This window comes from Sus scrofa, chromosome 18 (genome assembly GCF_000003025.6).
Source record: "Sus scrofa isolate TJ Tabasco breed Duroc chromosome 18, Sscrofa11.1, whole genome shotgun sequence".
NCBI classification, from domain to species: Eukaryota; Metazoa; Chordata; class Mammalia; order Artiodactyla; family Suidae; genus Sus; species Sus scrofa.
The window spans coordinates 40,434,773-40,451,063 of record NC_010460.4 but is presented as its reverse complement, the minus strand read 5'-3'; the positions used below and the strand labels follow the sequence as shown (position 1 = coordinate 40,451,063).

The 16,291-nt window shown below is 40.2% G+C and overlaps 1 protein-coding gene across 2 annotated transcripts in view; it reads right to left on the bottom strand.

Annotated features, from left to right (window-relative positions):
- The window catches only part of NT5C3A (5'-nucleotidase, cytosolic IIIA), a 42,154-nt gene extending 31,980 nt beyond the window's left edge, over positions 1–10,174 (bottom strand). Inside the window, exon 1 of one of the 2 annotated variants that reach the window (XM_003360167.2) lies at positions 9,704–10,174. In XM_003360167.2, the coding sequence (XP_003360215.1) occupies positions 9,704–9,841 (138 nt within the window). In that variant the 5' untranslated portion in view covers positions 9,842–10,174. The remainder of the gene's footprint in view (positions 1–9,703) is intronic. The other variant, XM_003360166.3, reaches the window with a different exon arrangement.

Genomic DNA, 16,291 nt, shown 5'->3' with positions numbered 1-16,291 from the left:
TGGAGATTTTGCTTATAAATGTAAGTTGCTCTTATCAAAGTGTAACTTCTGCTTGCTTTTTAGTTTTTCTCCTGTCAGCTGGTTTTTTTTGTTTTGTTTTGTTTTTTAAATCAGCCTAAAAATCCTTATGCCAAAGAGGTATATTTTGGAGTTACAAATTCTGCCCCCTTTCAAATCCTATAGATTTCACCTCTGCAATCCATCAATTTTCTGTCTTCCTCTTTCTACTGCTCTCATAGAAGTCTAGAGAGCATAGTCATTCTCTTTATTCCAGGATTATTTTAATTCCTGCCTTCCTGCTCCTCCAGGAAGGCAGATTTGCCAACCCAACATATACCTCTCTGACATAAGGATTATTTTGAACTGATTATTTCAGAGAAATAGCAGAAACAGAAGAAGCTCTGAAAACAAAGTAGAAACTACCCTTTTGTAAGGGAAATTTACATTTATAAAGCAAATCTTCTCTCTTTGTCTCTCTTTGTACCCGGAGGAGAAGCATGATTAAAGCACAAGAAACATATCAATGGAGAATGCACTTTCATCTGTTATCAACCCTTGGTCAAGTTTACCATACTTTTCTTCCTCCACACCCCTTAAGAGGCCTTCCCACACCCTTCTTTAGGTCTTTAGCTGTAGATGGTATAATTCTAAGCCATCCAGGAGTTACTTACCGTTCCCCAGTATTGCCCATGTGTACACGTTAATGAACTTCTATTCATTTTTCTCTTGTTAGTCTGGTTATGGGATCCCCAGTGGGGCATTTTAGAAAGGTGGAGGGAAAACTATATTTGCCTCCCCTACACTCCTCTCCTCCTGATTCTAGTAATGCTAATTTAGTAAACTTCAGCTACCAGATTATTCATACTAAAATGTATTCTAGATCTTATTTATTAAAAAAGGAAAAACTCTGGAGTTCCCTTGAGGATCAGTGGATTAAGGACCTGGCATTGTCACTGCGGTGGTTCAGAATTTCCACAGGCTGTGGGTATGCTCCTCCCCACGAAAAAAGAAAAAAAAAAAAGAAAAATGCAAAGGCTCTTTAGCAAATTAATTACAAACAGTTTACTACTGATAATAAAGATGCCTCTACAATGTGGTCTCAACACACTTAAAAAATGTTACTGCTTTTAATTAACAAGTGTTAAAATATATATATATATAAAATAAATGTTCATGTTACTTCAGTTTGAAACATTAAAGGATGAAAAAGTCGCAGCCTTCCTCTCCAGTCTCATCTTCCCTAGTTCGACCACCACCTGCAACAACTATAAACAGTATAGTTTTTCAAGAATTTCCAATAACAAGCATATACATGTGTATCTCTTTTGGAACCATAACTGCCCTACAACTTGCTTTTTTCTGTAGTTACTATCTTTTGAGCTTTAAAAAATGTCATCTTATAGATTTACTTTTTTTCAAGCTGCACAATATTTTACTATACAAATGCACCATAATTTAACCATGTACTATTATTTATTTAACCAATGTATACCACCTCCAAAGTAAATGAAAGCACTTTTTTTTTTTCTATAGCCTTATCACTCTGCTTTCTCATTTCACACAGTAATTTCTGGCAGCCACGAATTTCACTACTTGTGGACAATTAACCTGGAAGTTTTGTGACTTGTAAAATTAGTAATTTTGCTGGGGGCAAGAATTTGGATTATTTACTTCAATGGTTCTTAAACTTTCGTAAGTCTCAGAATCACCTGGGGGAGGGAGGCTTGCTAAAATGAAGAAAGTAAAAGAATCCAAGGATATGATGATGGCTTTTAGCCAGAAAAGAAAATTCTTGGATAAATTAAAAATATTAGTATCTGGTTCAAGAGTGGCTTCGTCTGTTATATAAATGAATTTGCAACAAAAGATATAAGCAAAAAAAGCTAAAACTTTTTCAGGACCTATTCTAGCTAACATAAAAATGGCTTGCTGGATAAGAGATCAAGTTTTCACTGAAGTTGAAAATGTGGTTAACTTGCTGGGTGAGGATAACACAGGAAACATGACAAAATGTGCTTTGAAAAGACAAAATCATAATAGGACTGGTTACAAGTATTTTCATACTTGCAAAGTTAGAGATTCAAGATGCCCTGGCTATATTCTTTGCCAATGTTAAGAGTTTAATGTATTGTCCTCAATTTACAGTGTATTTTATTCCAGCTGGATACCCCTCAGATACCACCACATCCACCAAACATTACCCAGCGTAATCTCCTATTCCTTTGAACTCCACAAAGCCTTCCGCTGATCTCTCTTACACATTTATATTCATTCATTTTATTTTTTTATCTTTTTGCTATTTCTTTGGGCCGCTCCCGCGGAGGTTCCCAGGCTAGGGGTCGAATCGGAGCTGTAGCCACTGGCCTACGCCAGAGCCACAGCAACGCGGGATCCGAGCCGCATCTGCAACCTACACCACAGCTCACGGCAATGCCGGATTAACTCAGTTAACCCACTGAGCAGGGGCAGGGACCGAACCAGCAACCTCATGGTTCCTAGTCAGATTCGTTAACCACTGCGCCACGACGGGAACTCCTATATTCATTCATTTTAGAAGTACTGTTAGGACTTTAGTTTTTAAGCTAGTTTTTGATACATGATTTGGGAGATTAGCTTCTAAATCTCATAGTATGAAGGCAGGGCCATGTCTCAGGAAATATTTAAGATCTAGATATTTCAGGTGTGAATGAATAAATCTTTACTCTTAGAGTGGACAGAAGACCAAATCTATTCTGAGTTTATATTATCTACTGCTGTATTACCAAGTACTTGGAACAGCTGGAATGCTATTTTCCTACCAGCCAACTGACCACCAGTAATATTATATTATGCACATGAGTTCATTTGGTCAAATACTGAATCAATATTTACTGAATGGTAAATGATAAATGTAAAGGAGCAAGCACTAAAGAGCAGGTAATACAGTAGAGCGTGGTATCTCCCTCTTCTTTCTTTCTAAAAGAATCTCAATTTTGTTAGAGGATGACCAGTTGTTCAACCAAAAAAGTTTTTTTCCCTCTCAGCTTCGTTTATAATTATGGTGACCATATGACCAATGACATGTAAAGGAGAAAGTTCTGCTTATTGAATAAGTATTCTGCTCCCTGCTTCCTTCTTTCTGTTGTCTGGAAGATGGACATGTTGGCCAGAACTACAATGGCCACCTTGTGACCATGAAAAAAGCCAAGGAAATTTCAAAGACCTCTTCATGTTCCATGTTAATACCAGCTACAGCCTATTTTTTGGACTTCCTATTACACTAAAAAAATAAAATCTGTACTATTTAGTAAAGCCACTGATTTGGAGTCTCTGTTTCGCCTAGTCAAGTACAATGAATAAAAGAAAATGACAAAGAACTATGCACCAATCCAGACCGACAGACCCTTCAAGAACATACATAACAGTAAACAATACAATAAAGTATATAGGAGGTCCCATCGTGGCACAGTGGTTAACGAATCCAACTAGGAACCATGAGGTGGTGGGTTCGATCCCTGATCTTGCTCAGTGGGTTAAGGATACGGTGTTGCCGTGAGCTGTGGTGTAAGTCGCATACATAGCTCAGATCTGGCATGGCTGTGGCTGTGGTGTAGGCCGGCAGCTACAGCTCCGAGTAGACCCCTAGCCTGGGAACCTCCATATGCTTCAGGTGTGGCCCTAGAAAAGACAAAACAAAAAAACCCCAAGAAAGTATATACATTGCTAAATTATGAGATATCAGGAAATGCCACAGATCAGGGAATATGCTTCACAGAACAAATCAAGAATTCAAAACAGGTGATGAAAGGTCATACATTTCTGTATTGATGTAAATCAGATAAAAGTTGAGTTACAGAGATATTTTAAAAGTCCATGTGGTATGTTGATCCACTGAAGTGGTCCTTTAAATCCTAGTTTTCCCCTCTCCCTTTTCTGAATATATCTAAATATAGACTCAGTAGTGGGCTTTCCACTTAGAATAGTATCCAGAAAATATGTGATATTATCTTAGGATAGAAGGAAGAAGTCTTGTTAGAAGTTTATCTCCAGGAAGGAAACACACTAGAGTTTCAGAAACAGCACCAGCTATTTAAGGAATAATTGCTGATGTTCACAAGGAAGCCATAAATACTTGAGATGTGTTAAATTAGAAATGACAATTTTAACTCATTGGGAGCTTCACGTGACAGTTTCATTTCCCCTATTCCTGATATCCAAATAATTTTCACCCTCCTTGTTGCTCTTTAGGGAGTAGTATTAAGACTATACATTTCATTTAATTATGCCAACTTAAAAAATATGCACAACTTAAAAACTGAGAGTTAAGTTTTATTTAGGGCAAAAAGATGACTGTAACCCAGGAGGCAGCATTTCAGGTAGCTCTGAGATACAGCTCCAGTGAGCTAAGGGGGGAAGTCAGTACATATGAAATTGAGGGGGAGGTGCATGCAACCAAACATGCATTTTACAGAAGTTTGCTGCTAGTCTCGTGAAGGTTATTGCTAGTCATGAGAAGCAGATGTCACCAAGAAGGTGTAGCTTTTCTAGATAAGAAGATGCAAGAACTGGGCTCATAAAATCTTCTCCTGAATATATCTAACTATCTGAAGACTTGTCCTGCTAGTTTTCCCAGAGCACAGAGTGCCTCACTCCTGATCTCCACCCTGAGCTCTTTCAGGGGGTGTTGAGGGTGGGCAGCTGCAGTGGCTCATGATTTAATTTGTGTAGAGGCAGATGTGAGTGCCAATCTCCAGTTCATAGCTAGGACTTCTATTTGGGAGAACTCTCCCCACCACCGCCCCAGTTTTATAGAGATGTAACTGTCATGTCACTGTATTCATTTAAGGTATACAGCATAATGGTTGGACATACAGATATTAGGAAATGATTACCGCAATAATCTTAGCATTCATCATCTCACACAGATACAATAAGAAAGCAAAGAAAGAAAAATGTTTCCTTTTGTGATGAGAACTTGAGAATTTAATCTAACAATCTTCCTATATATCCTACAGCAGTGTCAGCTACAGTCATCATGTTGTAAATCTTTCTTTTTTTTTTGTCTTTTTGCCATTTCTTGGGCCACTCCTGTGGCATATGGAGGTTCCCAGGCTAGGGGTCCAATTAGAGCTGTAGCCACTGGCCTACAACTGGGGGATCCAAGCCATGTCTGCAACCTACACCACAGCTCACAGCAACGCCAGATCCTTAGCCCACTGAGCAAGGCCAGGGATCGAACCCGCAACCTCATGGTTCCTAGTCGGATTCCTTAACCACTGAGCCATGAAGGGAACTCCAACCCTAGTACTTCTTTATAACTGTTAAGTTTGTACTTTTTGATACTCTTCTTCCAATTACTTTGGGAGAATTCAATAAACGATATGAGAAAAAATGAAGATTAAACCACCTCATCTTTTTTTAAATTTTCTATTGGAGAAAAATAATCTGTTGGTAAAAAGTAAAACTAGAATACGTCCTTGTAGGGAAAAGATGCAAACGGTTGATATGCAAAAATTGGAAAGAGGTACCATTTGGTAGGAGAAATTAAGTTAACTGGACAGAAGAATGAAGTAAGCAGAGGCAGTTAGTGGAAGGCTGAAAATAATAAGATATAATGTAAATTAAAATATGCAGGAATAAGCACCTATAAATCAATTAGTACAGTTGACCATCCATGTCTGTGGGTTCCATGTCCACAATTCAACCAACCAAGAGTTGAAAATATGTGGGGGAAAAAAAAATTCCATAAAGTTCCAAAAAGCAAAACTTGAATTTGCTGCTTACTGGCAACAATTTACATAGTACTTACATTGTATTTACAACTACTTACATAGCATTTACCATGTATTTGGTATCAGAAGTAATCTAGAGATGATTTAAAGTATATGGGAGGTTGTGCATAGGTTATAAGTATATACTACACCATTTTATCAGAGGGACTTGAGCATCCTTGAAGTCTGGTTTACAAGGAGCCTTGGAACCAATTTCCCAGGGATAGCAAGGGAATACTGTATGTACACTCTAAGAGAGGGATGGGCCTTATTCCTTTAAAAAAGGCATCTGTCCACCTGTATTCTCCATCCCCTGCCTTCCTATCTCCCCGGGAACTTAAATTGATGGATTATTTCCTCTCCTCCTCTCTTCTTTCTTTCTTTCTTTTTTTTAAGGGCCACAATCTCGGCATATGGAAGAGTTTCCAGACAATGGTGAATCAGAGCTGCAGCTGCCAGCCTATGCCACAGCCACAGCAATTGGTATTGGAGCCTCATCTGCGACCTACACCACAGCTCACAGCAATGCCTGATCCTTAACCCACTGAGCAAAGCCAGGGATTGAACCTCATGGTAGTAATCAGATTCTTCTCCACTGAGCCACACAGGAACTCTTCTTTCTTCTTTAAGTACTTGTTTTTTCATTGCATTCTGCCTACCAACATGGTCATGTGCCAACCATTCAAAAACAAAACAAAACATACACTGAAGGCACAAGCATTTTTGTACTCAACAACCACTTTCTGGTTTTCTTCACTTCAGTTTTTCTAGTGGCTGTCCAGCCCACAGGGATTCAGTCTAATTTGTGATCTGTGCCAACTCACACTGCTGACTCTGCCCCTTCTTATAGAAAGGTGTCCTGGTACCACACTCTAAGATCTCTATTTTTCTTACTGAACACTCATTATATGTCAGCATTCTCAAGTTTTCTTTTTTTTCATCTTGCTGCAAAGTTATGGATGAGAAATTATAACCATTTCCATTATTACTGCCAAGAGGCTAGACATGTGAGAAAATACTGTTTCTAGTCTCAGTTTTTCTTCTCAAAACCAGCAGTTTGAGAAGTTGCTGTGGCTAATTATAACAGGTAATGTATATACTACGTTACTATGCACCAGTATATGGGCCAAAAATAACCAAATGCTTTTCTAAGCACTTTATTTATTTTAACTAATTTATGGACATTTCTAATGGCTATTCCCCAATCACCTCAAATTTAACAGGACAAAGTGAACTTACTGTTCCACATTGTCCCTGCCTCCTCTCCCTTTCCTCATTTCTATCTTGGCTAATTATGTAGCCTGTATCACTGTTTACCTTGTACCTCACCCTGTGATTAATCTTTTCACTTAATCATCATAAATAATGGTAAACTCTCAAATGACAGCAATTATGTCCACTGTCTTATTTCATGTAATCTTTACAACTACCCCATGAAGCAGGCACTATTATTATTATCTTTCAACTATTAGATGAAAAAACAGACTCGGAGAGGTTAAATAACTTGCCATCCTACTTAGCTATATGATTTAAAGATCATGGAGCTTGATAAATGAGAAAGTCTAGATTCAAAGCTAGGGTCCTATGAGCCTAGTATCTGTACTACCACTAACTCCTGTTGATTTTATCTCTGAAACAGGTATCCTCTGCCATCTCATTTCCTATTCTAGGCCCTAAACATCTTTCACAAGGAAAACCACCAATATCCTCTTAAATTATTTCCTTCTTTCCAGACTCTTCTCTTTCACCCTATCTTGTCTAAGTGATCTTTATAAAATACAGTTTTAAACACACAACTATCCTGTTTAAAAATCTTTCATGGCCCCCCATTGCCTACAAAATAATGGGCAAATTCTTAAAATGGCTTTACAAGATTCATTTACAATTTGGCCTCTCTGTCCACATTCCCTGTCGATTTCTTCCAAATACACATCTAAATATCATGCTGTAACCACAATACTATTTGCTTCCATGCCTGAATTAATGTAACATATTATGTATATATAAAGATTGACTTCTGAATGACAAATAATGGGCCTTCATTATTTTTCACAAAGATGGCAAAATGTTCTTACGATGGCTTCACTGTGGATTGTGTAAAGGAACTTATTTTTATCTCTACTTGGTTTAGAGGAGCCATGATAGACCAATTCACAGTCTAAGTACATACAGGAAGGTATAGCAGTTAGGTTTCTTTTCCCACATACGTATTACACATTTTTTGGTCTGGAGCAAAAGGAAGCCACTCAAGTTTTCTATGCAGGATGGCAACATAAAACAAAATGAAATTTTGGAGCAAAATAAACAAAATGAAATTTTTTTTTTTTTTTTTTTTGCTATTTTAGGGCCACACCCACGGCATATGGAGGTTTCCAGGCTAGGGGTGTAATCAGAGCTGTAGCTGCAAGGGATCCAAGCCATGTCTGCGACCTACACCACAGCTCACAGCAACACCAGATCCTTAACCCACGAGGCAGCCAGGATCAAACCTGCAACCTCATGGATCCTTGTCGGGTTTGTTAACTGCTGAGCCATGATGGGAACGCCAAAATGAAATTTTTGATGTTTGCCGCTATGAGCATAAAGATGGAGCAAAGACTGTGTAATACTAACTCAAGACTAATTTAATTCCAGCAATAAACAAAACTTAGGAATATTATTGGCATATGAGACATGCAAGAGTTAACTTTTTTTTACTTTTATTTATGGGAAAATATTCCTGTTTTCAACCTAAGGCCAATAGCAAACAACAAATAGTTTCTTTGATCAATGAGGACATATGACTGAAGCTAAGTATTTTAAGTATACAAACCTGAAGTGATATTATTTAAATCTGTCAAAAATTGTTAACCCCAGAAGTCCCCGCATGCACTACATTATCAGGCGTAAACATGGGACTATTCACTCCAGTAAATATATCAGAATGCAACTCACTGAGGAAATTGTCTTGATGGGACCTAATTAAAACACAAAAATGGGAGTTCCTGTTGTGGCTCAGTGGGTTAAGAACCCGACGAGTATCTGTGAGGATGTGGGTTAGGACCCTGACACCACTGCTCAGAGGGCTAAGGTGGCAGGTGCGGTTGCTATGGTTGAGGAGTAAGTAGGCCCACTGCCACAGTTCCTCCGATTTGACCCCCAGCCTGACAATTTCCACATGCCTCCGGTGCAGCCCGAAAAAGACAAACAAAAAACCCTGCAGAAATAAAAACATCCCCACTGTTGGAGCATTATAATACAGTACCTCAAACGGGGTTCTTCAAACACTTTTTTTTTAGGCATGTGTAAGTTCCCCGGCCAGGGAACCCCAGCCTTAGCAGCCACCGGTCCGCTGCACTGACAATGTCAGGCCCTTAAATCGCTGAACCACAAGGGAACTCCCAAACACTCTAATACTAGAAATAAATTTCAAAAACGTTATGTAAAAGGTTTGGGGGTGGTGGTAAAAAAATGAACACAAATACTTTCCGGCAGTTTGGGACACGAAGGAATAACATTCAAATAGAAAACTATTCTGAACTCCAACCAGCATTCCTCTAATCACCCACTGAGGAGTTACATCCTTTCATAATGGAACTCATCCTCGCCACGGTGCAAAAACAACTCAGTCGTAACTGGGCTGCAGCAACGGTCTGCGCAGGACGGAGGAAGGAGGGAGAAACCTGCCCAGAAAGTTCCGCTTATTTCTAGAAAAACACGAGGGGCGCCTCGGGAGGTAGCCCGTTTCACACATTAGCTGCCTTTTTGTTTCAAATGGAGACGAAACAAAGCCCACGGGAAGCCTCGTGCCGCCGCTGAGGGTCCAGACCAGGTCACCGCAGGGTCGCCGCACGCGGGGCGAAAGGGTCCCCTGAAGGCCCCTCAAATTCCAGCAGCGGCCGCCGCGGGAAGGCGAGGCCGGAACAGACCACCGCGGCCCCCCAAGCGCTCCGGCGAGGAGCCTCGATACTCACCATCTCGATGATCTTGGTCTTCCGGCCCGTCTTCCTCCTCAAGGTGAATATGTACTGGGCCAGCACCACCCCTGCCACCAGGGCGCACACGCTGGCGCTCGCTACCGCGCCCACCCTCGCCACGGCCGCTCGGTCCATGGACGGGTCCTCCTGTGCCTCCCGCTGCAAGAGAAGAGGTCGCTGGACGGCTGCAGGCCTCAGAGCCGCAGGCTGGCGGAGAAGCCTGGACCCCCGGCCTGGCCCCGCCCCCCAGGAAATCCCCGCCCCAATGGAAAGCCCCGCCCACAGACGCCTGAGCCGGGGAACCCAAGGGGGCTAGGGAGCCTGGTCTGCGTGGGAGGCCGAGGAGGGAAGCTTGTCTTCTCAGAGACAAGCGGTTGAAGAATTGTGCAAGGACAGAAAAGGGGAATTGTATTAATTCTCTCTCTGCTAATGAGGGCCAGGCAGTGGTTCATTCCAGCCCTGCCCGATAGAAATCTGATTGCAAACAAGGTACACCGGTAAAAAAATCCTCCGCCCTCCTGAGACCTCAGGACTACAACCCCCAGAAGGCATGGCGGCTCAGCAGTCTGATTTGCGCAGTAGCTTGGCTTTAAAGTGCTACGACAAACTGCAGGGTGCAGTAAAGGATAAAACAGTAGAAAGGCGACCTATAGAATGTGAGAAAAAAAAATTGCAAACCGTGTATTTGATAAGGAGTTAACACCCAAATTATATTAAAGACTCCTGTACGTGAAGAACACAACAACAAAAAACATCTCCATTAAAAAATAGACAATAGATGTAGTTCCCCTTGTGGCTCAGCGGGTTAAGAACCCAACTGGTATCCATGAGGATACAGGTAGATCCCTGGCCTCACTGAGCGGGTGAAGGATCTGGCCTAGCGGCAAGATGCGATGTAGGTCACAGGTGTAGCTCAGATCTTATGTTGCTGTGGCTGTGGTGTAGGCTGGCAGCTCTGGCTCAGATTCAACCCCTGGCCCAGAAACCTCCATGTGCTGAAGGTGCGGCCAAAAAAGAAGCTTATGAAAAGATACTCAATATCACTAACCGTTAGGATCACTAATCATTAGGAAGATGCAAATCAAAACCACATCAAGATATCAGTTCATACAAGTTAAGATGATCATTGTCAAAAAAAAAATGTAAAGTTAAAAGTGTTGGTGAGAAGTTCCCTGGTGGTGCATGTTAAGGATCTGACTATGTCACTGCTGGTGCAGGTTTGACCTCTGGTGAAACAATGTCCACATAGCGCAGATGTGGCAAAAAAAAAAAAAAAAAAAAGTGCTGCTGAGGATGTAGAGAATTGAAACCCTTGTGCACTGTAGGTGGAAATGTAAATTGGTGTAGCCACTGTGGAAAAAGCGCGGAGGTTCCTCAAAAAAATTAAAAACAATTATATGATCCAGTATTCAGAAGAAGTTAAAAGCAGGTACTCAAATTTAAGCTCTCCCATGTTCACTACAGCGCTATACGTAATAGCCAAGCCATGGAGACAACCTAAATGCTCATTGACAGATAAATGCACAAAGAAAATGTGGTAAATGTGATACCTACATCAAATGAATACTATTTAGCCTTTAAAACAGGGGAGTTCTGCAGAATTTGACAATACAGATGATTCTTGAGGACATCATGCTAAGATAAATAAGACATTCATTAAAAAGACAAATGCTGCATTATTCCATTTATATGAGGTAGTTGAACTCAGAAACAGAAAGAGTGGTGGTGGAGGGTTCTGAGGAAGAGGAAATGGGGGAGTCTTCAGCGAATGTTGTTTCAGTTTTGTAAGATGAAAAAGTTCTAGAGGTCTGTTACAGAACTATGTGTCTATATATATGTGTATATATATATATATGTATATATATATTTTAAGGGCCACATATGCATCATATGGAAGTTCCAAGGCTAAAGGTAGAATTAGAGCTGCAGCTTTCAGCCTATGCCACAGCCACATCAATGCTGAATTTGAGCCATGTCTGCCACCTACACCACTGATCACAGTAACCCTGGATCCTTTAACCCACTGAGTGGCACCAGGGATCAAACCCGCATCCTCATGGATACTAGTCAGGTTCTTAACCTGATGAGTCACAGCGGGAACTCCCTTATATGCCTATCCTTAACACTACTGTACTTTACCTTTTAAAATAGATACATTGGTAAATTTTATGTGTTTTATACAACTCACGTTAAAAAAAATTGCTATGACAACAGAATAAAGATGGAGCAAGGAGGTGTTTGTCCTTTTCCCGTTACATCCCAATCAATCATTGCCTCTTCCATCATTTCCCCTTTATGAGTAGCAGGACTTGTTCTCACTGGCCCGGTCTCTTTCAAGGGATTGACGCAGTTTCTCCTGCCTTTCTGCGGGGGTGAGAGAGAGAGGGGATGCAGGGGAGCTACTCAGGGGAATCCCTCCAACTCTGTGGAGCTGGTGGTGCTACCTGGGGAGGCTCTCTCTTTGCTCAGGATATGGGACAAGTTGGAGCAGGAGAACCAGAGGAAGAAGTGAGGATTGCTTTTCTCTGTACCCTCAGCTCTTGTTCTAGTTGTTGCAGCCCTGGGATCCTGGCAGGGGTTTTTCTTCAAGGGAAATTTGTGGAGAGATAATTCTTAGAAAGGTTGGATAGGGCTCACCTGAGCAAGCACCAGGTAAGAAAACAAGTCTGGATTAACCACTGGGTGCATGAATGCCTTTGGCAGACTGGGAAACACATGGTAGCTATTAACTATCAGCCCACATATTTGATTTCTCTATTGTTTTTTAAGTATGTAAATCTCTTTTTTTCCATGAAATTATTGTCCATAGTGATACATGATGGCACATGGGATAGCAGGAACCATAGAAAAATATGCAAGAATTTGATGTAAATTTATAAATTTTGCTATGCATGACCTTACGTCTTGCTTTGATAATTAGCGTATCCTTTGTTTGAAGTAAATAGTGTTCTTGTGAGGAAGAGCCATTTGTTGGATGTAGGTTTACTAATACTTCCGTTAAAAATTAAAATAATGCAAAGCAAAACTGCAAATACACCGCTTACACCTACTCTCTCATTTCTTTTGATATGAAATTGTGGGATGGTGACAGCTAAACTAAAGAGTAGGAAGAAAGTATGCAGAAGCAAGTTTCTGCCATTAGCTCTGACTTAGAAGAGTCATGTAACATCTCTAGGCTTTGCTTTCTTTTTTTTTTTTTTTTTTTTTTGGCTTTTGCCTTTTCTGGGGCCGCTCCCACGGCATATGGAGATTCCCAGGCTAGGGGTCTAATTGGAGCCTACACCATAGCCACAACAACACGGGATCCAAGCCTTGTCTGCAACCTACACCACAGCTCACGGCAATGCCAGATCCTTAACCCACTGAGCAAGGTGAGGGATTGAACCCGCCACCTCATGGTTCCTTGTCGGATTCGTTAACCACTGAGCCACGACGGGAACTCCTAGGCTTTACTTTCTTGTCATGCAAAGGAAAGAACCAAGTAATTCTGGTGAGCTTTTAGCTATTAAATCTCTTTGATTAGAAAGTAATGGTCTTTTCATACCCTGGAGGGTAAATTGGCAGAGAACCTAGGGAAAGGAAGAGGGAAGTCCTGCTATAAGGAAACATCCACTTAGGCAATCAAGTATCAGTTCATCCAGTGCTTCTCAAACTTTAAGTTGAATATGAACCACCTGGGGATATTGCTTGGGGTGAGGTCAAGATTCCACATTTCTGATAAGCTCTTGGGTGTTGCTGATGCTCCTGGTCCAGGCACTATGCTCATAATAGCAAGAAGCTAAATTGTGATGGGGGAGGTGATCTTTCAAAGGAACTTTAAGGAGTTAACAAATGGAGGAAGAGGGGACTAAAGAGAAATGATAGAACAGGAGGAGCAAGAAGGAATTCACATTTCTCAATGTTATTTTGTCAATAGAAGTAGATCTACAATTTGATGTTTGAAAGCCTATGAGAAATTGGTGTTTAATATTGAACATTCATTTGCAGACAATGTTGGAAAGTTAGTTTTGCTTACTGGAGACATTTTCATCTTCATTCTAACAACTTGACAGAATTGTATCACTGATGAATGTTTTCAAGGCCACTGTCACAGTATAACTATTTTTACTTGATACAATTAGTTCTTCCTTGAAGTTATTTAAATTCAAACAGAAGCCATGTCTAAGCATTTTGATTTTATATATATCATTCAGTAGCACTGACTAAAGAAGAAAAAACTCTTTCCCCAGTGCTTGACCCAGGAGGTTTTCTCTTCTGCCTGCCTGAGGGCACAAGAAGACGTCTTCAGATGTGGGGCAGAGCTCCCCTTTCTATTTTCTCTCCTTGAGACTTTTTTGAACTGGCTGACACAGACTGTGTACGAAGGATCACTTACGTTTTGGTTAGCCTGTTGATTTCTGTCCTTGGCTATGTCTCCAAATGGACCTTGTGCCACCAAGTCTTCATTCTTTCTGGGGGAGGTAGTGGTGAAGGAGAAGAAATATAGCTTTGCTGCTTTGCCAGGCAAAGGAGGACACAGTGGGCTCATGCCTTTAAAAACTGTTATGTCCCCCAAGTCTTCATTCTTTGTGATGTGTCAGCAGCATTTGATATAGCTGGTTACTCCTTCTTTCTAGATACACTTTTTTTTTTTTCATTTCCTTCCAGATAACATATCTGGTTTTCCTTTGCTCTGCTTAGATACCCCTGTTCAGCTTTCTGGCAGACTCCTCCTCTTCTCCCTGACCTCTGCAACACCCTAGAGCCCAGTCCTTTTGCTTATCATTTCTCTATACCTCACTCACTAAGAGATCTCCTGTTTTATGAAATTTTTTTTTTTTTGGCTAAGCCCACAGCATACGGACATTCCAGGGATCAAATCTGAGCCGAGGCAGCAATCTGAGTCACACCAGTGACCACACCAGATCCTTAACCTGCTGTGCCACCAGGAAATTCCCTATTTGTAGTTTTTTTGATGATTAATTATCTGACAGGTGTGAGGTGATAATAGCTCATTGTGGTTTTGATTTTCATTTTTCTGATGATTAACAATGTTGAGCATCTTTTTGTGTACCGACTGGCTATCTGTGTCTTCTCTAGAAGAATGGCTATTCAGGACTTGTCTCATTTTTTTTTTTTTAAATTGAGTTCATCGTTTTTTTGATGTTGAGTTGTATGAGCTGTTTATACATTTTGGATATGAATCCCTTATTTGTCATATCACTTGCAAGCTTTTTCTCCCATTCAGTAAATTGTCTTTCTCTTTTGTCAGTGCTTTCTTTTTGCTGTACAAAAGCTTTTAAGTTTAATTAGGTATCATTTATTTTGGCATCTATTTCCTTTGCCTTAGTAGACAAATACAAAAAAATATATTGCTATGATTTATGTCAAAAAGTGTTCTGCCTATGTTTTCTTCTGGGAGTTTTATGGTTTCCAGTTTTACATTTAGGTCTTTAATCCATTTTGAGCTTACTTTTGTATATGATGGTATAAAATGTTTTTTTTCCACATTTTAAAATAAAAATATTGATTTACAATGTTGTGTGAAAAAGTTCTAATTACATTTTTTTTACATGTAGCTGCCCATTTTCCCAGCACTTCTTATTGAAGAGACTATCTTTTCTCCATTGTATATTCTTGCCTCCTTTGTTGTAGATTAATTGACCATAGATATATGGGTTTATTTCTGACTCTATTCTGTTCCATTGATTGAATTTTATCTGTTCCACTATATGTTTTTGTGCCATACCATAATGTTTTGATTATTGTAGTTTTGTAATACAGTCTGAAGCCAGGGACCCTGATTCCTCCAGTTCTGTTTTTTTCAAGACTGTCCTGCCTACTTGGGGTCTTTTGTGTTTCCATATAAAATTAAAAATTTTGGGGAGTCCCCATCATGGCTCAGCAGTTAGCGAAACTGACTAGAATCCATGAGGTCATGGGTTCGATCCCTGGCCTTGCTCAATGGGGTAAGGATCCAGTGCTGCCGTGAGCTGTGGTGTAGGTTGCAGACGTGGCTTGGATCCCGAGTTGCTGTGGTGCAGGTGAGCGGCTACAGCTCTGATTTGACCCTAGCCTGGGAACCTCCATATGCTGCTGGAAGGGCCCTAAAAAAACAAACAAAAAAGACCAAAAAAATTTTTAAATTATTTATTCTATTTTTGTGAAAGTTTCTAATTGGTATTTTGATAGAAATTGCATCAAATCTGTAGATTGCATTGGGTAGTGTGGTCATTATAACAATATTAATTCTTCCAATACATGAACACAGTGTATTTTCCATCTCTTTGTGTCATCTTTAATTTCTTTCATCAGTGTGTTCAATTCTCCAAGGACAGATATTTTACCTGCTCAGATAGGTTTATTCCTAGGTATTTTATTCTTTTTGATGTGATGGTAAATGGGATTGTTTCCTAAATTTCTCCTTCTGATAGTTCCTTGTTATATAGTTCCTTGTTGTATAGAAATGCAAGAGATTTCTGCATATTAATTTTGTATCCTGCAACTTTACTGAATTCATTGATGAGCTCTAGAAGTGTTTTGGTGGCATCTTTAGGATTTTCTTCCTTTCTTTTTTTTTTGTTGTTGTTGTTGTTTTTGGGGCTG